Genomic DNA, 21992 nt, shown 5'->3' with positions numbered 1-21992 from the left:
CCACCCAGGTGCTCCTATGTAGACTGTTTTCATCCCACTTCCACTGGCTCCAGATCAGCAGGACCTGTTTGACGGTCCATGAAGGCGCAAGGTTGAGGCACATAGCAGGGTAGTAGTCTCTCTGTGACTAACAGAATCAGGAAGTAAAGACAACTTGAAATGGAAAAGGAAAAATGAGGAATTTCTTTAAGGAATTCAGGCTTGCTTGTAGAGCACATGGGGCTGGAACAGTTACTTCAGCCCATGTGTGTTTCCTTAATCAGAGCTTAGGGTTCTTGGGGGCCATGGGTCATATCCTGTTTACTTTTATATCCCTCCCTTGGTGTCTAGCATGCTGCCTGGCAATTTGTGCTGAACTGAGCTGTGATCAGAACGAATACCTTGGTGCTTGGAGCAGCGTGTCTGCTGAAGGACAGGCTGGCTTCCTGCCACTTAAAGAACAGAGAGTTCTTTCGTGCAAACCACTTACGATTCTCTTTAAAAGATTCCCATTTGCTGCAGCCTTTTGTTTATGTTCAATGTCAGGCACCTTGCTGATCCCACTGGAGCTGGCATTTGGAGATGAGCTTTTGGTGTATGGCTTGGAAGGAAAGGGGTCCTGTAAGGGAGGGCCTGACTTGGGACCCTCATTGGGAACCTGTGCTTCCTGAAGCAGCAGTCAGGGGATCTGGACTATACTTGGTGACTCAACCTGTGAGATATCCCCAAGTCTCACAGGCTGTGTGCTGCTAGCAGACACAGCTGTGGAGCAAATGATTGCCAACTGTATAGACTGCTTTGAGAAAGGCAAGGAAACTAGGGGGAGAAAGTCAACTACCACAGCTGGCTTGGCCATCACAAACATGGAAAATGGCATTCCTGGGCGAGCTGATGACCATAGTCGTTGGCTCTGTCCAGTTCCCTAGGGAAAATGAATGAGTTTCATTGGTAATAGATTTCAAGCCCTACCTGGGCCAGCCCTGTCCTGAAAGTGGGATGGTGGCATTGGATATGGCTCACGTCTTGCTCCCTGTGCTTTGTTTCAGGTGCGCTTAATGATCACTGATGCTGCTCGACACAAGCTGCTCGTGCTGACAGGACAGTGCTTTGAAAATACCGGAGAGCTCATTCTCCAGTCCGGCTCTTTCTCCTTCCAGAATTTCATAGAGATTTTCACCGATCAAGAGGTGGGCTCCTGTCTAAAAATATCTAAGCTTTACAGTTGTTTGGTTACAGTTGTAGCCTTAGGCTCCACTTTGAAAGCACTGGGTGGAGCTGGGAGAAGGGGAGGGAATGTCTCACCTTTCAAATAAGTAAAACTGCATGATATGACATATGACAGTTCTGTGACTCATCACCAAAAGAATTTAGAGCACCCATCTCTAATGAATTGGTACCATTCTTAATGTGCTGGAGATACCAGTGGAGGGGGCTTAGATGGCAAAAATGATGGAGAAAATTGGAATGACAGAGCCAAAAAGAAAACCCAGGTTTCGTCTTCTCTGAGAGACTACTCCAAAGATCTCTTGGTCTTTTGGTAGGATTTAACTGCCCTGATCTCTTTTCAAATTTGTATTTACTTTTTCTGGTCTAATTATTTCTGATTGGTCTTACTCTTCATGCCTGGTCCCAATGTTTGAACAGCCCAACAAAGGCAGGGCTCAAGAAAGGAAGGCAAGTAGGAAAATGGGGCATATCCATGCCCCAAGAAAAAGATGGTTAAGGTCGCTGGACTAAACCTGGGCATTAATATTTCAAATAAATAAATCTTATTCGGTGATGATACAGGTGAGGTGTTAAATACTATAGGACATTAGTGGTATCTGGGAAAATCAGATTGAAGAGTTTAATTTGGTTATTTCTGCTGGAGAATTTATTTTGGCTGGGAAAATTCTCTTTCCAAAAAAACTGCCTCTTTCACTTTGTTTCTTTGTTTATAGTAGTTAGACACTTCAGGGCCACCAGCTTAGCAGGTTGGGACCTGGCCATAGTGGATGACAGGTTTCTACATGGAGGGGTTGAGGGATGTGTGCACGGAAGGAGTCTCTGTGTCCATTTGAAACCATCTTCCTGAGAACTTCCTGAGATACTGGCCCCTCTGTCTCCCACGTGTTGCAAAGGGCCATCTGTCTTTCTGCATTTAAGCTTCTTTAACCCTGGGGTTCACAGAGAGGTCCCTGTGTACCTGTCATCGCTGGCAAGAGCGGTAAATAAACCTCCCGGCTTTGTTTGGCTTGCCCGGAGGCTTTGTGAAAGCTCTGGCCAGGCGATATAACAGTGTTTCACTCTCCCCACACTGGGGGAATAAAAAACTGTGAAAAGGAACATTTCACTTAACATTTAAAGCCCTGGCTTTCAGAAGGTGTAATGTCAGCTGGGTTCTGAGGCAGACAGCCCTGGCTCCCCACAGCAAGAAGGGGCCCCAGGGTACACTCATGGCCCCTTTACCTTACCATCTTTACCACTTGAAAATGAAGGCTTTTGCCCCATCTTTCTCCAGAGCTTGTTATCTGTCCACCTCCAAGGCTACTAGAGTTTAGCCTGCATGATTGGAAATCGCTGGACTAGACCAATGGTCACCATGATTGCCTACTATGGCCTTGGAAAAAGGGTTTGAGTTCAGAATGAGTCAGTAACAAAGGGACCGTGAAGGTCACTGGTGTTTAGTTTTGTTACATTTATCCAGGCCTTGATAGATACTAGTCACTCCACAGAAACCAGAAACACCATTTAGGAAAAACAAAAAAAAAAAAACTGCAGTTTTTTAAGAATAAGAATAGCTAAAAATAAATGGACTGAAAAATATAATTATCAGTACATTTTGAGCTTCAGGTTTTGGGAGTCTTAGTCATTGGAAGTCAACTACAAAACCAGAATTTACAGATAGAACAGTCATCTGGCTGACCCATTCCTCCCTGAAATCTGAGGATGTGAAATCACATCTCCTGGGACATTTTTCAGTCTCTCTCTTAGTGAGTTTTTCCTTATTTGTCTCACTGTATCTTCAAGGAAGGAATGTGCTCCCTTTTCCACCTGATGATGTCTCTGACACCCTTCACCAACACTGCCAGGTTTTTTTTTTTTTCTTTTTCTTTCAGAATAATTATTTTCAGATCTGCACACTGTTCTTCATAAAAGAAGATAGTAAAAGTTTCTTACATTCTCTGGTCACTCTCAACCAAACCTGGTGGCAGGATGAGATGGATATGGGAGAAATTCAGGAGTTGTCTTGGTCATGTTTCAGTGCCTTGGCATTATGAGACAATTGGATACATGAGTTGAGGGCTCAAGGAACTCAGAGCTGAGCTGGAGATATGTGTAAGCCATCAGCATATTATAAACCAGATGACGTGATCTAGAGACAGAAGCATATTAGAAGAGAAAGGGGCTCTAGTCTAGCATTTAGAGGTCATGGCCAAGGAGAAGGAGCCAGCCATTTCAGTTGGCTTGTTCATTTGGTTTTAGTCTAATTTCTGTAAAATGTCATGACTCATACTGGACACCGTACTACAAGGGCCACTAACCGGGTTAGGAATGTGTGTCAGTGATTTCTGTAGTTTTCAATGTAATCATCTTTTAAGTCTGAAAGTAACTTTTGACTGTCAACATCCTAATTAAATGTCAGTGGGGAGGGAATGCAGGCTTTAAGGAGTGCTGTCATTTACATAAATTGGGGGCTCCCCTTAAGAAAAAGAAAACAAAATTATCAATACACAGTTAAGTACAGGGCTTTGGGAGGGGACCATGCCAGTAAGAAGCCTTGAAGTTTAAGCTTCTTTAGCTTTATGATCAATCCATTTTACTGTCAGCTAAAATCCCTGAGTCTTTTTCATGAGTGTTGTTGTTAAGTCGCATTTTCCAATCTTGTACTTCATGCAGCTGGTTTATTGGACCCTGCATTTATCCCTTTAGAATGCCATCCTGTTAGAGTTAGCCATCATCATCCCAATGTCAAGAGCTTTTGTAAATGTTTTAGTTCTGCCATCCCACATTTTACTATGCCTCCCATTAGCAGGCCACGTACAGATTTGATAAGCATGTCTTCACCATTTTTATCCATGTCAGTGCTCACCAGGACATAGATGAGCCCTAGGGCAGCCCATCGTAGACCTCTGTCCAGGTTGACACTAAGCAGCAGGATTTATGACTGACTTCAAATCCATCTAATTCTGCTATCACACTGTTCAGAGATCTTATTAAACGTCTTGCTAAAACCCAGAGATACATTGTCCACTGTATTTCCTCATTAGCCAAGCAAGTAACTTAATCACAAAAGGAAATGTAGTTAGAGTAGGCCTCGTGGTTTAGAAATTCAAGTCTTACTTCATTATCTGCAATAAAGCCATTTATTTCCTATATCTTCCTTCCTCTTCCAGTATGCCTGCATTTAATTAGAAAAATTAGTTAACAAAAAAGACTGTCTTTGCCCCAGTATTTCTTCCAGTCATGTCTTTCATCTCTATTTGTGGGAACAAAGGAAGGGTAGTGTGCTTGAGAAGCATTAGCAGGCTCACGTCACTTCCAAAGCAGCCACTCCCGGAGGATAGTACATATTGAATTGGCCAAGTTCAGTGCAGTTTAACAAACATCTATGGAGCTGATGATGTATGAGGGAAACACAGATCATGATACAGAGTTACGAGGATGTGTTTCCTTCTGTTCGGGAGCTTTTACTATAATGGGCTACACTACCTACTATGATGATAATTTCCAAACTCTTTTAGAGGAAGACTGTTTCAGAATCCCAAGATTTACTCACAAGTTTCCTTGCCGCTGCTAACACTGTTGGCTCCTTGCGGTTCTCCTCTATGAGTTGCATAAGCATTGAGTGAGTAGACACTCTTAAGACTTAGTCTTTGTCCTGAGGCTCTCACTCCAGCATGCCTGATGGTATGCAGGTCTGGAAGCTGGCTTGGGAATGGGAGGAGGCAGGGGCTATTTCTGCTGTGTAGCTCCAGGACTGTGGCAGTTTTTCCTCCTAATCCATCTGTCTCCTTCACGACAGCCTCTCTGTAGCCCTGGCCTCTGCATCCCTACCTCCTCATGCCTGGTATGCTGCTGCTTCTCTAGAGGGACCAGATTTTCCCTTTCTTAAATGAAACCTGTCCAGTGCTGACTTTCTTTCCTGCTTTCTCTTGTATTCCATACTTTTCACCAGGCTCTCTATGGTTTTTCAATACCCTTGACTTCCTCAAAATTCTGTGCAAACTTGCTTTCTTTTGGGGTCACATCTTCTTTGTTTCATAGGAACTTCCCAGCCGGAAGTGAAAAGATGGAAAGTAGAGAGGTATTCCTCAAGTCTTTTTACCTTCTTGAACTTTGTGATTAAAAACCCTCTACACACAGCTAGCTTGTACCCTTAGCTACCATACCCCTCAGAGGGAAATTTCAAAAACTGAAATGGACTAAGCTTAATTTTAAAATCTCACTATTAAAGACTCAGCAGTTTGAGTTTTCCTACATTTCTCACATAAAATGTATTATAAAGCATGAAGAGTTTGTATGTACTTTACGTGAAAATGAGGATTGAGAGAACCCTATTTTGGCTATAGTAATGGTGATGAGGGTCTAAGCTAATTATTGGATGACAAACCCTATTTGGTGCTCATGTTTGCTTTGGTCAGCAGATAATTTGAGTGAAAGCTCCCCCAGATGTGTTTTTTTTTCTTTTTTTTTTTTTCAGTTTTCTTGCCTTCCAAAATAGTTGATATTTGAAATTGTTAAGTCAGAGGTAAACAGCAAAGTCAAAGTCTTCTTCTTCTTTTTTTTTTTTTTTCAATAATTTATTGTCAAGTTAGCTAACATACAGTGTAGTCTTGGCTTCAAGAGTAAATTCCCATGTACTTACATACAACACCCAGTTTTCATACCAACAAGTGCCCTCCTCAATGACCATCACCCATTTTCCCTGCCCCTCTACCCCCACCCCCATCAACCCTCAGTTTATTTTCTGTATTTAAGAGTCTCTTTTTTTTTTAAAGGTTATTTATTTATTTTTGAGAGAGAATGAGAGAGAGAGAGAGAGAGAGAGAGAGAGAGAGAGAGAGAGAGAGAGGAGGGGTAGAGAGAGGGGGAGAGATTGGATCTAAAGTAGGCAGGCTCTTTGCTCACTGCACAGAGCCCGACATGGGGCTTTAACCCACAAACCGTGAGATCATGACCGGAGTCAAAATCAAGACTTAGACGCCTAACCGACTGAGCCACCCAGGTGCCCCTTTATTTAAGAGTCTCTTATGGTTTGCCTCCCTCTCTGTAACTTATTTTTCCTTCCCTATGGTCTTCTGTTAAGTTTCTCAAATTCCACGCATGAGTGAAAACACGATATCTATCTTTCTCTGATTGACTTATTTCACTTAGCATAATACACTGTAGTTCCATCCATGTTGTTGCAAATGGCAAGATTTCATTCTTTTTGATTACTGAGTAATATTTCATTGTATATATATGTATACATATACATATATATACAATATATATGTATATATGTATATATGTATATATATATATATATATATATATATATATATATATATATACCACATCTTCTTTATCCATTCATCAGCTGATAAACATTTGGGCTCTTCCCATAATTTGGCTATTGTTGACAGTGCTACTATAAACAGTGGAGTACATATACCCCTATAAATCAGCACTTTTGTATCCTTTGGATAAATATCTGGTAGTGCAATTGCTGGGTCATAGAATAGTTCTACTTTTAGTTTTTTGAGGAACCTCCATACTGTTTTCCAGAGTGGCTGTACCAGCTTGCATTCCCACCAACAATGCAAAAGAGATCCTCTTTCTCCGCATCCTCGCCAACTTCTGTTGTCGCCTGAGTTGTTAATGTTAGCCATTCTGACAGGTGTGTGGTGGTATCTCAGTGTAGTTTTGATTTGTATTTCCCTGATGATGAAAGATGTTGAGCATCTTTTCATGTGTCTGTGAGCAATCTGGATGTCTTCTTTGGAAAAGTGTCTATTCATGTCTTTTGCCCATCTCTTCACTGGATTATTTGTTTTAGGGGTGTTGAGTTTGGTAAGTTGTTTTTTTTTTTTAATTTTTAATGTTGAGTTTTGAGAGAGAGACAGAATGCAAATGGGGGAGGGGCAGAGAGAGGGAGACACAGAATCCAAACAGCCCTAGGCTCTGAGCTGTCAGCACAGAGCCTGACACGTGGCTTGAACCCACAAACTGTGAGATCACGACCGGAGCTGAAGTCAGACTCTCAACCGACTGTGCCACCCCAGTGCCCTGATAAATTCTTTATAGATTTTGGATACTAACCCTTTATCTGATATTTCATTTGCAAATATTTTCTCCCATTCCCATTGTGATCTGAAAATATGTGTGGTATGATCTCAATCCTTTTATATTTTTTGAGGGCTGTTTTGTGACCCAGTATGTGATCTATTTTGGAGAATGTTCCAAGTGCACTTGAGAAGAGTGTGTATTCTGCTGCTTTTGGATGAAAAGTTCTGAATATATCTGTTAGGTCCATCTGGTCCATTGTGTCATTCAGAGCCATTGTTTCCTTACTGATTTTCTGCCTAGATGATCTGTCCATTGCTGTAAGTGGAGCATTAAAGTCTCCTACAATCACAGTATTGTTATCTATACACTTATTTATGTTTGTGATTAACTGATTTATATATTTGAGTGCCTCCACAATGGGGGCATAAACATTTATAATTATTAGATCTTCTTAATGGATAGAGCCCTTATTTATGAAATAATGCCTTGTTCATCTCTTGTTACAGTCTTTGTTTTAAAATCGTTTGTCTGGTAGAAATATGGCTACTCCAGCTTCCTTTTGACATCCAGTAGCATGATAGATCGTTCTCCATACCCTCACTTTCAATCTGCAGGTGTCCTCAGGTCTAAAATGAGTTTCTTATAGGTAGCATATAGATGGATCTTGTTTTGTTTTGTTTTGTTTTGTCTTTATCCATTCTAATACCCTATGTTTTTTGATTGGGGCATTTAGTCCATTTACATTTAGAGTAATTATTGAAAGATGTGGATCTAATGTCATTGTGTTACCTGTAGGTTTTGTGCTTGTGGTGAGGTCTCTGGTCCTTTGTAGTCTTTGTTGCTTTCTACTCACAGAGTCCCCCTTTAGGATCTCCTGCAGGGTTGGTTTAGTGGTCATGAACTCCTTTAATTTTTGTCTGGGAAAGCCTTTATCTCTCCTATTCTGAATGACAGCCTTGCTGGATAAAGGATTCTTGGTTGCATATTTTTCCTATTCAGCATGTTGAATATTTCCTGCCATGCCTTTCTGGCCTGCCAAGTTTCAGTGGACAGGTCTGCTACTACCCTTATGTGTCTACCCTTGAGTTAAGGCCGTTTGTCCCTAGCTGCTTTCAGAATTCTCTCTTTATCTTTGTATTTTGCCAGCTTCACTATGATTTGTCTTGGTGTTAACCTGTTTTTGCTGATTTTCAATAGAGTTCTCTATGCCTCCTGGACTTGGATGTCCTTTTCCTTTCCTGGATTAGGGAAGTTCTCAGCTATAATTTGTTCACCTAAACCTTCTGCCCCTTCCTCTCTCTTCTTCTGGAACTCCTATGATAAGGATATTATTTTGTTTCATTGAATCACTTAGGTCTCTAATTCTCCCCTTGTGGTCTAGTAATTTCCTTTCCCTCTTTTCTCTGCCTCATCATTTTACATAATTTTATCTTCTGTATCACCTATTCTCTCATCTGCTTCTTCCATCCTTGCTGTAACTGCATCTAGTTTATTTTGCATCTCATTTATAGCATTTCTTAATTCATTGTGATTATTTCTTAGGTCCTTGATCTCTGCAGCAATAGATTCTCTGCTGCCTTCTATGCTTTAGTCTTATGACTGTTATTCTAAGTTCATGTTTAGATATGTTGTTTATATCTGTTTTGAGCAATTCTCTGGCTATCACTTCTTCCTGGAATTTCTTTTGAGGAGAATTCTTCTGTTTCATCATTTTAGCTAGTTTTCTGTCCTTTGTGTGTTTTAATAGCTTGTTATGTGTCCTGCACCTGTGAGTACTACTATATTAAAATGGGGTCATACACTGTCCAGGGCCTGGCACTTCAGGAAGTGTTTTTGGAATATGTTATGTGCTCTTTGTTGTTGTGACTCAGGTTGCTTTATCTCCCTACTCGTAGTGGTGGATTGTTTGGACCTTCCATCAGGTGTGCTTTGATTTGTGCCTAGAAAAAGTAAAAAAGGGGGGAGGGTTGGGGAAGCCTACCCCATACAAAGAGAGGAATGAAAGGAGCGGAAAAAAAAAAAAAGACAAGGCACAGAATCAAAGAAACTCTAAGGCTTAATCCAGAAGGAGAGAGAGAAAGAGAGGGAAATAAAGAAGAAGGAGCCACATAAAAGGTATCAACAGAACAGAGTAAAAATGCCTGATTAAACAACCAGAACAGAAAAAGAAACAAAAACAAAAGACATATTTATATATAGCAGGAATTTACTAAAAGTCAAATCATAAACTATGAGCCTGATTCCAAAGTGGGGGGCGGGGGGAGGAAGAGGAGGGTAGAAAGAAAGGAAAGAAAAAGTGAAGAACGAAAACAAACCCATCAGCCTAACATACAAAACTGCAGGACAGTTGTCTGTTGGTGTCTTGGAACCTGTGGCTATGCTGGTCTGGAGGAGGGGCCCGCGGGCTCACTCAGTGTCAATCCCACTCCGGTAGATATGCAGTTACCAGGTACGGAGGGGCGGGGTTTGGTGTAGGCGGTCTGCCTCCACTGGGGACCGCTGTCCCCGTTCCCCGAAGCCCACCGAGTTGGTGACAGGGAGGAAAATGGCAACACCCCAGTCTCTCCTCCCCGGACCGGGTGTCTCAAACCACGCTGTTCAGGCAACCTTCCCAGAGCAGCACAGGTGGCTGGCTTGCCCCTGCTGCACAGTCTCCCAGTCTCCTGCGCCTCCAAGGTGCTCAGCTGGGATGCAAACCCCTATGTCTTAAAGGATCCTGCACCACACGGACCTGGTTCTTAGGGAGCGCCACTCTGCCCAGCTGACAAAGGGCCTCTTGGCTGGTACCTGAAGGGTCTTTTATCATTGGGGGCGGGGAGCAATACACCTTCTTCCCACCGTACTCAAGGGAGGGGACTGTTCTCTCCCAGGGTGCCCTTGAGATCACTACTGAGCCCTGGGGCCTGCTCCTCTTCCCCCACCCAGGTGCATGCATTCCGCGGCAGCTCTGATTCAGAGAAAGTCGCGCTCCCCTGAAAACTCCGATCTTTAGCTCCTAAGGCTGTTTTTAAAGTAGAAACTGGCACACTCCATATTTCTCGTTCTCCAGTGCGTGTTCTGAAGAGGTTTTTCTCCTGTCCAAACAAATACCACACTTCCACAGCCTCTCTCTCTTCCGTCTCTCCACAGAAGGGGTTCCCCAACTCCGTGCCTAGGCTTCTAATTTTCTCTCTCCGACTTCACAAACACGCACCTCTGTCCCAGAAAACTGTCTCTTTCCACCTGTGGAGATTTTTCTGTCACTCCGCAACCTCTATTCCTGGCTGTTCCAAGTGTTCTGGCCTCAATACAGCTGTGTTTGAGAACAAGGGAAATTCCGGTCTCCCTACTTGTCTGCCATCTTAACTCCTCTCCCAAAGGCTTCTTATTTTGCTATCTTGTGACCCTTCACATAAAATGTAGGACAGATACACTAACAAAACAAAAATGGCCATTTTACTGTAATCTAATGTAGGAAAATTCAGAGTCTATACATGGTCCCTCTACAAATACGCATACGAGTAGCCACACTAGGAGGTTGTGTGAGACAGAGGACACCACTCTAAGACCGGAAGGCAAGAGTTCAGACCTGCTGGCTTGGGGATGCCGGGGCCAAGTACAGTCTTTGCATTACCCTTTCATAGTTTAACATCAAAGACACAGAGCTCTTTTCACTTGAAACTCTGGGCTGATTTATGAGCTTTGCTGTAAGTGATAGAAGAGTGCAGTTTATAACATGATTCTTCCTCACTATTTACTAAGCCAAGACCATGAAACATATGGCTGTCATATGGAGTGAGAAAGAGAATAGCATTTTTATTAAACTGACATTCTCTGTTTTTATTCCAATTTACTCTTCTACATTCCCATCCTATGGTAGTAAACAATGCATTGAAAAAGTTTTGAGCCAAATTTGATCTTAGCCACTCATATCCAGTTTGCCCTGAGAAGAGCAGGAGTTGTGAGGGAGTAGAATGTCTCACCTTGAATTTAAACATGAGCAGACGGATATAATTATCCAATTGCTTTAATCATCATGATTTCAATCAAAGTATTTGTATTTGCAGAGAATCTACTGGGTGGACCACTCATGTTTTAAAGATGCTAGAATCAGTAATTTTTTGTCATGTGCAGTCTAGAACTATCTGTCTCCAATGGGAGGCAAATCACGTCAAACTTTTGTGTTTCGTATCTACCAAATTCTAAAAGTAGTCAACAAGTGCACTAGATCTAAATTCCTTTAGTGTGTCAGTAAGGCCTCTTTGCCAAGCCCAATGGAATAGAAGAAAACACTTTATATAGGTGGTGAAATGATTCACATAGGCTTCCCTGTGATTGTTTAAAGGGCATTTTTGCATGGCAGGTACCTGGGAATGAGATCCAAAGTATTTCATAACTGCTGTGGCACAGGCACTATTATTCAGATGGTCACTGGTCATAGAACTGGAGCAGAGGTCTGGAGTTCCCCTCCTGGGCAAGAACAGATGCCATAGGGGTCCCAGAGGAGGTGCTGGTGGTGAGGAGGGGTGGTTGAGGCAGAAGGGAGTGGTAGGAGGGGTCAGTACAGAGGCTATTCACCTACCAGAATGGAAATATTTCTGCATTTACCCAACTAGCATCTCTGAAATCAGCCCTGTGCACACCCAATGATCCTGCAATACTTAGTAATGGATGGAGGTGATGGATCAGTGATGACAGTTACTTAAAACTTTTCTTTCTTCCTTTATTATTATTTTTTTAAATCCCAGATTGGGGAATTACTGAGTACCACCCATCCTGCCAACAAAGCCAGCTTAACCCTGTTCTGTCCTGAAGAAGGGGACTGGAAGAACTCCAATCTTGACAGACACAATCTCCAAGACTTCATCAATATTAAACTCAACTCAGCTTCTATTTTGCCAGAAATGGAAGGACTTTCCGAGTTTACTGAGTATCTCTCAGAATCAGTGGAAGTCCCATCTCCCTTTGATATCCTAGAACCTCCCACATCGGGTGGATTTCTAAAGCTCTCCAAGCCTTGTTGTTACATTTTTCCAGGAGGGAGGGGCGATTCTGCATTGTTTGCCGTGAATGGATTCAATATGCTCATCAATGGAGGATCGGAAAGGAAATCCTGCTTTTGGAAGCTCATCCGACACTTGGACAGAGTGGACTCCATCCTACTCACCCACATTGGGGATGACAATTTGCCTGGAATAAACAGCATGCTACAGCGGAAAATTGCAGAGCTCGAGGAAGAACAGTCCCAGGGCTCCACCACAAATAGTGACTGGATGAAAAACCTCATCTCCCCTGACTTGGGAGTTGTATTTCTCAATGTACCTGAAAATCTGAAAAACCCAGAGCCAAACATCAAGATGAAGAGAAGCATAGAAGAAGCTTGCTTCACTCTCCAGTACCTAAATAAATTGTCCATGAAACCAGAACCTCTCTTCAGAAGTGTAGGCAATACCATTGATCCTGTCATTCTTTTCCAAAAAATGGGAGTTGGTAAACTTGAGATGTATGTGCTCAACCCAGTTAAGAACAGCAAGGAAATGCTGTATTTTATGCAGCAGTGGACTGGCACCAACAAAGACAAGGCTGAACTAATCCTGCCTAATGGTCAAGAAATAGATATCCCAATTTCCTACTTAACTTCAGTCTCCTCTTTGATCGTGTGGCATCCGGCAAACCCCGCAGAGAAAATCATTCGAGTCCTGTTTCCCGGCAATAGCACCCAATACAATATCCTGGAAGGACTGGAAAAGCTCAAACATTTAGACTTTCTGAAACAGCCACTGGCCACCCAGAAGGACCTAACTGGCCAGGTGGCCGCCCCAGCTGTGAAACAAGTAAAACTGAAACAGAGAGCCGATAGCCGAGAAAGTCTGAAGCCAGCCGCAAAACCACTTCCTAGCAAATCTGTGCGAAAGGAGTCTAAAGAAGAAACCCCTGATGTTACAAAAGCTAATCATGTGGAAAAGCCGCCCAAAGTTGAAAGCAAAGAAAAGGTAACAGTGAAAAAAGACAAGCCAGTAAAAACAGAGACCAAACCTGTAGTGACTGAAAAGGAGGTGCCGAGCAAAGAAGAGCTGCCTCCGGTGAAAGCTGAGGTGGCCGAAAAGCAAGCCACAGATGTCAAACCCAAAGTCTCTAAGGAGAAGACAGTAAAAAAGGAAACCAAGGCAAAATCTGAGGAAAAGAAAGAGGAGAAAGAAAAGCCAAAGAAAGAAGTGGCTAAAAAGGAGGACAAAACACCCATTAAGAAGGAAGAAAAACCAAAAAAGGAAGAGGTGAAAAAGGAAGTGAAAAAAGAAATCAAGAAAGAAGAGAAGAAAGAACCCAAGAAAGAGGTTAAGAAGGAAACCCCACTGAAGGAAGCCAAGAAGGAGGTGAAGAAGGAAGAAAAGAAGGAAATTAAAAAGGAAGAAAAGGAACCCAAAAAAGAAATTAAGAAACTTCCTAAAGATGCAAAGAAACCATCTACTCCTCTATCTGAAGCAAAAAAACCAGCTGCATTAAAACCAAAAGTGCCCAAGAAGGAAGAGCCTGTCAAAAAAGATTCTGTTGCTGCTGGGAAGCCAAAGGAGAAGGGGAAGATTAAAGTCGTTAAGAAGGAAGGCAAGACACCAGAGGCCGCAGCTGCAGCCATTGGCTCTGTGGCCGCTGTGGCGGCTGTGGCGGCAGCAGCTGGAATGGCAAGTGCTGGCCCTGCCAAAGAACTCGAGGCCGAGAGGTCCCTTATGTCATCCCCTGAGGATCTGACTAAGGACTTTGAAGAGTTAAAGGCTGAAGAGGTCGATGTAGCAAAAGACATCAAGCCTCAGCTGGAGCTGATCGAAGACGAGGAGAAACTGAAGGAAACTGAACCAGTCGAAGCCTACGTCCTCCAGAAAGAGACAGAAGTCATCAAAGGCCCTGCCGAATCTCCCGATGAGGGGATCACCACCACTGAAGGGGAGGGTGAATGTGAACAAACCCCTGAGGAACTGGAGCCGGTGGAGAAACAGGGGGTAGACGACATTGAAAAATTTGAAGATGAAGGAACAGGTTTTGAAGAATCCTCAGAGACTGGAGACTATGAAGAGAAGGCAGAAACTGAGGAGGCTGAGGAGCCAGAAGAGGACGTTGAAGAAACCGTGTGCGTGAGCACCTCCAAGCACAGCCTCATGGAGGAGGAGGAAAGCGCAAAGGCTGAGGCAGATGTGCACATCAAGGAGAAGAGGGAGTCTCTGGCTAGTGGAGATGACCGAGCAGAAGAAGACATGGATGAGGTGGTGGAGAAGGGAGAAGCTGAACAATCTGAGGAGGAGGGTGATGAGGAGGACAGAGCTGAGGATGCCAGAGAGGAAGAATATGAGCCCGAAAAAGCCGAAGCTGAAGATTACGTCATGGCCGTGGTTGACAAGGCTGCAGAGGCTAGCGGTGTCGAGGATCAGTATGGATTCCTCACCACATCAATCAAGCAACCAGGAGCCCAGTCTCCTGCCCGAGAACCTGCATCTTCAATTCACGATGAGACTTTACCTGGAGGCTCAGAAAGTGAGGCCACCGCATCTGATGAGGAGAATCGAGAAGACCAGCCTGAAGAATTCACTGCCACCTCTGGCTACACTCAGTCTACCATTGAGATATCCAGTGAGCCCACCCCAATGGATGAGATGTCTACTCCTCGTGATGTGATGAGTGATGAGATCAACAATGAAGAGACAGAGTCCCCATCTCAAGAATTTGTAAACATCACCAAATACGAGTCTTCACTGTATTCTCAGGAATACTGCAAACCTGCTGTTACATCACTCAATGGATTATCTGAAGGATCAAAAACAGATGCCACAGATGGGAAGGACTACAATGCTTCAGCCTCCACCATCTCACCACCGTCATCCATGGAGGAAGACAAATTTAGCAGATCTGTTCTACGTGACGCTTACTACACTGAAGAGAAAGACATGAAAGCCAGTGCCACGCTGGTGATCAAAGACACCATCTCAACAGTTTCAGATGAAAAACTTAGCCCACCCAAGAGCCCATCCCTGAGTCCATCTCCTCCATCACCCATAGAAAAGACCCCCCTGGGTGAACGCAGTGTGAACTTTTCTCTGACACCCAATGAGATTCAAGTCTCAGCGGAGGCAGAAGCAGTCCCAGTGTCTCCTGAGGTGACCCAAGAAGTAGTTGAAGAACATTGTGCTAGTCCTGAGGATAAGACCCTGGAAGTGGTGTCTCCATCTCAGTCTGTAACTGGCAGTGCTGGCCACACACCTTACTACCAGTCGCCCACTGAAGAGAAATCTAGTCACCTCCCCACAGAAGTAACTGAAAAACCACCAGCAGTTCCAGTGAGTTTTGAATTCAGTGATGCCAAAGATGAGAATGAAAGGGCTTCCATAAGCCCCATGGATGAACCTGTGCCTGACTCGGAATCTCCTATTGAAAAAGTTTTGTCTCCTTTACGGAGCCCTCCCCTAATTGGATCCGAATCTGCATATGAAAGTTTTCTAAGTGCTGATGACAAGACTTCTGGTAGAGGTACTGAAAGCCCCGTTGAAGGAAAGGATGGAAAACAAGGCTTTCCAGATGAAATAAGTCCCATCTCTGACATGACTTCTACTGGTCTTTCACAAGACAAACCAGAAGAGAAAAGCACAGACTTTATACCAATAAAGGAAGACTTTGGTCAAGAAAAGAAACCTGACGATGTTGAAGCCATGAGTTCTCAATCTGGATTGGCTTTAGATGAAAGAAAATTAGGAGGAGATGTTTCTCCTACACAAATAGATGTCAGTCAGTTTGGGTCTTTTAAAGAAGACACTAAGATGTCCATTTCAGAAGGCACTGTCTCAGACAAGTCAGCTACTCCTGTTGATGAGGGTGTAGCAGAAGACACATACTCTCACATGGAGGGCGTGGCCTCAGTATCCACAGCTTCTGTGGCTACGAGCTCATTTCCAGAGCCAACAACAGATGACGTGTCTCCTTCTCTGCATGCTGAGGTTGGCTCTCCACATTCTACAGAAGTCGATGACTCCCTTTCTGTGTCTGTTGTGCAAACGCCTACCACTTTCCAGGAAACAGAAATGTCTCCATCTAAAGAAGAATGTCCAAGACCAATGTCAATTTCTCCACCAGATTTCTCCCCTAAAACAGCCAAATCCAGGACACCAGTCCAAGATCACAGATCTGAACAGTCCTCAATGTCTATTGAATTTGGCCAAGAATCCCCTGAGCACTCACTTGCTATGGACTTTAGTCGACAGTCTCCAGATCACCCTACAGTGGGTGCAAGTATGCTTCACATCACTGAAAATGGGCCAACTGAAGTGGATTACAGTCCTGACATGCAGGACTCTAGTTTATCACATAAGATACCACCAATGGAGGAGCCATCCTACACCCAAGACAATGATCTTTCTGAGCTTATCTCAGTGTCTCAGGTTGAGGCCTCCCCATCCACCTCTTCAGCACATACCCCCTCTCAGATAGCTTCTCCTCTCCAAGAAGACACTCTATCTGACGTCGTTCCTCCCAGAGATATATCCTTATATGCCTCTCTCACCTCAGAAAAAGTGCAAAGTCTAGAAGGAGAGAAGCTGTCACCAAAATCTGATATCTCTCCACTCACCCCAAGAGAGTCCTCTCCTTTATATTCACCTAGCTTTTCAGATTCTACCTCTGCCGTCAAAGAGACCATAGCAGCTTGCCCCACTTCCTCTCCTCCACCGACGGATGCAGCATCTGCAGAGCCCTATGGCTTCCGTGCCTCGATGTTATTTGATACGGTGCAACACCAGCTGGCCTTGAACAGAGATTTGACCACATCTGGCATGGAGAAGGACATTGGAGGGAAGACACCTGGTGACTTCAGCTATGCCTATCAAAAGCCTGAGAAAACAACCAGGTCCCCAGATGAAGAGGGTTATGAGTATGAGTCTTATGAGAAAACCACCCGGACCCCAGATGTGAGTGGCTATTACTATGAGAAGACAGACAGTACCACAAAATCCCCATGTGACAGCAGCTACTCATATGAGACCATTGAGAAAACCGCCAAGACCCCGGAAGATGGTGGTTATGCCTATGAAATCACTGAGGAGACCACACGGACCCCTGAAGAGGGTGAATACAGCTACGAGGCAAGTGAGAAGACCATGAGGACCCCTGAAGTGAGTGGTTACAGCTATGAAAAGACCGAGAGGTCTTCTAGAAGGCTCCTGGATGATATCAGCAATGGCTATGATGACTCCGAAGATGGCGGCCACACGCTTGGGGATTCCAGCTACTCTTACGAGACCACTGAGAAAATCGCCAGTTTCCCTGAGTCTGAAAGTTATTCCTACGAGACATCGACGGCAACTACACGAGCCCCTGATACTTCCACCTATGATTATGAAGCCGTAGAGAAAATCACTAGAACCCCACAAGCATCTACGTATTCCTACGAGACTTCAGAGCAGTGCTACACCGTAGAAAAGAAGTCTCCCTCAGAGGCACGCCAGGATGTTGATTTATGCCTTGTGTCCTCCTGTGAATACAAGCATCCCAAGACAGAACTCTCACCCTCCTTCATTAATCCCAATCCTCTCGAGTGGTTTGCCAGTGAAGAGCCAACTGAAGAGGCTGAGAAGCCTCTCACCCAATCAGGGGGAGCCCCACCACCTCCAGGAGGAAAGCCACAGGGGCGACAGTGTGATGAAACCCCTCCCACCTCAGTCAGCGAGTCAGCTCCATCCCAGACCGATTCTGATGTCCCCCCGGAGACTGAAGAGTGCCCTTCCATCACAGCTGATGCAAATATCGACTCTGAAGATGAATCAGAAACTATCCCCACAGACAAAACTGTCACATACAAACACATGGACCCACCTCCGGCTCCCATGCAGGACCGCAGCCCTTCTCCACGCCACCCTGACGTGTCCATGATGGACCCGGAGGCCTTGGCCATTGAGCAGAACCTGGGCAAAGCTCTGAAGAAAGACCTGAAAGAGAAGACCAAAACCAAAAAACCAGGCACAAAGACCAAGTCATCTTCACCTGTCAAAAAGGGTGATGGGAAGTCTAAGCCTTCTGCAGCTTCACCAAAACCAGGGGGCTTGAAAGAATCCTCAGATAAAGTGTCCAGAGTGGCTTCTCCTAAGAAGAAGGAATCTGTGGAAAAAGCAACAAAAACCACTACCACTCCGGAGGTCAAAGCTGCACGCGGGGAAGAGAAAGACAAGGACACCAAGAATGCCGCCAACGCCTCCACATCCAAATCGGTAAAGACTGCAACTGCAGGTAGGTGGAAGGGTGCCAGTGTCCTGATATGGTCCACAGCTGTTCCGCCTTGACTGGAGTCTTTGAGGTGCCATGTAACTTGGTACTGGGAAGGGGAGAGGGTACATCTCTCCCTTCCCTTTTACTATTCTCTTCTGCCAAAAGGTGTGGATCTCAGCCCAACGTGGCTGCAGGCTTGAGGGTAGTGCAGCATATTGCCCAGAGCGGCTCTGATTCGCCAGGTAACCACTGTCTGGGTTTGCTCCGTCCTGCAATACAGTGACCATAGCCTTGTTCTAAATCTTCAGAACCAAGGACATGTGTTTTGAAACTCCTCTGGAAGCCTGTGCTGGCACAGGCCTCAGAATCAAGCTAAGGTGACACAGGCCAGGAGCTCCCAAAAGTCTAGGGAGAGCCAGAGTGCCAAGCCAAGCCTGGTGTGACCGGTGTGGGCCCAAGATTTAGATTTAATTTTTTCATAAAGAATTTTTTTTCAGTGAAGTTATAACATTTTTAAAATAAAAGTTGTAACACTTAAAATTAAAAATTGGAAAATTTTTAATTAAAAAAATCACCATTTTAGACCTACATCCACATTAAAAGCAGTGCTATTTTCTTATTGGCCAGGGAACATCCTAATTTCAGCTGGTCAGTACCCAGTACAAATTGAGAGAAGAGCATCAAAGTCTCTTCTTATCCCCCTCTAACACCACAGTCTCACTCATAGAGAGTCAGAATTCTGTTCCAGGTTGAAATTCAGTTGGCAGGAGGAGATATCCCTGACTTCTGATCATTTCTGTTGGTAACAGTTCCCTTATTCATCAAGTTCTCAGTGATGACCTGGGTCTTCAATGGCCTAGCTTCATTTTGTTGCTTCAAACCAATCATAGGGTTTTGCATTAATACATTTTATTTCCTTTATGTAGTTATTCAGGGATTTTAGACCTCTATTCACAAAGTAATAAAATTGACCTAGACATGTAAAGCAAAAAATGACTTAAATAACATCTATTCATTTATTAGGGAAAAATCTGATAGCTGAACTGTGGGACTCTCAAATTCAGTACATTTTAAGAAGTATCACTTACAGTTGCCAAGTTTTGCTTTAAGCAACATGGGGGACCAATTTCAAGCTTGACTTCTCGTCAGTTTTCCTCTTTGTACAAGCATGCAGAAAACAAACTGAGTTTGTTCATGCTCAGAATTAATGGAAAACCACCAGGTAATTAACCTCTTGGTCTGAAAGAGTTGGCAACTGACCTATACTTAGGGGAACACGTGAAACCCTTTCAAACAGATAAAAGCCAACTGAAATTTGCTATCAAACTTGCCAAATATATACATTCTAGCCCACACAATTGTTTTTTTTAAATTTTTTTTGTCATTTAAAGAGATATTCTCAAGGCCAAGTAATAAATAAAGATGAATTAATTTGAATTTACTTTTCCAAAAGATTTTTAAAACAACAAAACTGCATCATTAATTGATTTTTAAAACAAACCTGGGTTGACTGCTGTCAGCTTCCCTCAGTTTGTGCTTCTATGAGCAGCGTTCATTTGGTGTCGATGGTAGTGATTTCGTGCGCAAGAAAAACTTGCATTTTTAATTGTTGGAACTGTAACTCACAAGCTTCTGTTATAAGTCAGAATTCTTTGATAGGCCTAAATATGGACATCCTAACGGCTTTAGCTTACATTCATTAAAATGGCTAGGTATTCATTAAAATGAGTCCGTTTAACCAAGTATCAGTTTGGCTGATTCTCATCACTCGCTTCTACAAGTAAAACTGGACAAGTGATGGAATTCACTGGTGGTTTTGACTCTGGGGTGACAGTCTTTAATGATCCTATGGAGAAAGCAAAGAGGATTAAATATATAGGATCCAGCTGGTATTTTAAATGACTTTATAGTAGTGGTCTCAACCCAACTGCACATTAACATCATCCGCGATGCTTTTAAAAGATGGTGGTGCTCAGACCCTGCCCCAGTCCAGTGAAACCAGATTCTGGGGTATGGGGCCTGGGCATCAGTATTAAGCTTCCTAATCGATGCTAATTATGCAACTAGGCTGAATAACCACTGCCTTAGAATGCTAGTTCTATTACTGTTTCAAAAAGTTTAAACCTTCTAACCAGAACAAGTCAGAAAACCATCTCCTCAGACAAAGGTGCCAGGAAGGTTTTGGGTTAATCTGAATCTTTACTTTGCTTGGGTTCTCTTTCTTTCTTTTAAATATTTATTTTGAGAGAGACAAAGGCAGAGAGAGAGAGAGAGAGAGAGAGCGCAAATGGGGGAGGGGCAGAGAGAGAGGGGGGTGGAGAATCCCAACCAGGCTCCCCACTGTCAGCATAGAGCCCCATGTGGGACTCAATCCCACGAACTGTGAGATCACGACCTGAGCCAAAATCAAAAGTCGGTCACTCAACCGACTGAGTTACCAAGGTGCCCCTGCTTGGGCTTTCTGATTTAGACCAGGAGTTTAGACAGTGGATTCCCCTTTCCCCAGTCCGGTATGTCTTGATTGGCTAGAGAAAGCCCAGTCTTTCCGAACCTTTCTCTTGCCAAAGTTTGGTAGCCAACCTTGCCTAGGGAGAGATGTCTCACTTTTCAGAGTACTGTGCTAGGAGAGAATACAGCATTTCATCAGTTTATGAACAAGGTTGAGTTCTGGGGGCCTTGGAGATCATAGGAGGTTAAGATCTGAATCGTTTACTAAGTCAAATGTTGGGGTTTAATATTCAGCTTTGAGTAGAGTTGCTATCACATGAGATCCTAACATGGATTACTAAAATTGCTTAACCATGGTTCGCCAAATGCAGAGGATTCCTTTTGACTTTCAAAATCTATTAGATCACTTTCCAAATTAGGGTGCACATTAGCAGCTTTTTGAGGAGGAATATTACTATCTAGTTCCATCTTTTGGGAAGGCCTTTAAACTCTCTTCCTTTCTAATGGGTTGTCCACAAAGGGAAACCATGCCATTCAACCATGTTGTATTTTCTCAAGTTGCCAGTGTTAAATGCCCTATACAAGAGAGAGAGAAATGTCCAGTGCCCCCTTTGGCATGTCCTGCAGGACCTCCTTGGGGAATGAGTAGGGAAGGAGTACCAGACCAGTGGGTCTCTTTGCATTTCTGTGACCCTGGCTTTTCTCTTTGTTTATTTACCAAAGGACCAGGAAACACCAAGCCCTCCAAGCCCTCAGCTGTGCCTCCAGGCCCCCCTGTGTATTTGGACCTGTGCTATATTCCCAATCACAGCAATAGTAAGAATGTTGATGTCGAATTTTTCAAGAGAGTGAGGTCATCCTACTACGTGGTGAGTGGGAATGACCCTGCTGCTGAGGAGCCCAGCCGGGCTGTGCTGGATGCCTTGTTGGAAGGGAAAGCCCAGTGGGGCAGCAACATGCAGGTAAGAGCCCTGGACAGTATCTGCACTGCACATGGAGCTGTGTCCAGAGGCAGAGGGAAGGAATCGTGTTTATCACATAAGGTGCCCCATGGGTCTGTCACACATGAGATATCCGGAGGATGAAGTGGATTTCAC

At 43.8% G+C, this 21992-nt stretch overlaps 1 protein-coding gene across 2 annotated transcripts in view; it reads left to right on the top strand.

Moving 5' to 3' along the window:
* Positions 1–21992, top strand: part of MAP1B (microtubule associated protein 1B) — a 99668-nt gene that overhangs the window by 72122 nt on the left and 5554 nt on the right. For both annotated transcript variants that reach the window (XM_053907279.1, XM_053907280.1), the window contains 3 exons: positions 1026–1166; positions 11958–18468; positions 21619–21857. In XM_053907279.1, the coding sequence (XP_053763254.1) occupies positions 1026–1166; positions 11958–18468; positions 21619–21857 (6891 nt within the window). The remainder of the gene's footprint in view (positions 1–1025; positions 1167–11957; positions 18469–21618; positions 21858–21992) is intronic.

The sequence above is a fragment of the Panthera pardus genome, unplaced genomic scaffold, assembly GCF_024362965.1.
Source record: "Panthera pardus isolate Hobbes unplaced genomic scaffold, ASM2436296v1 HiC_scaffold_2, whole genome shotgun sequence".
NCBI classification, from domain to species: Eukaryota; Metazoa; Chordata; class Mammalia; order Carnivora; family Felidae; genus Panthera; species Panthera pardus.
This window is presented reverse-complemented; position numbering and strand designations above follow the sequence as displayed.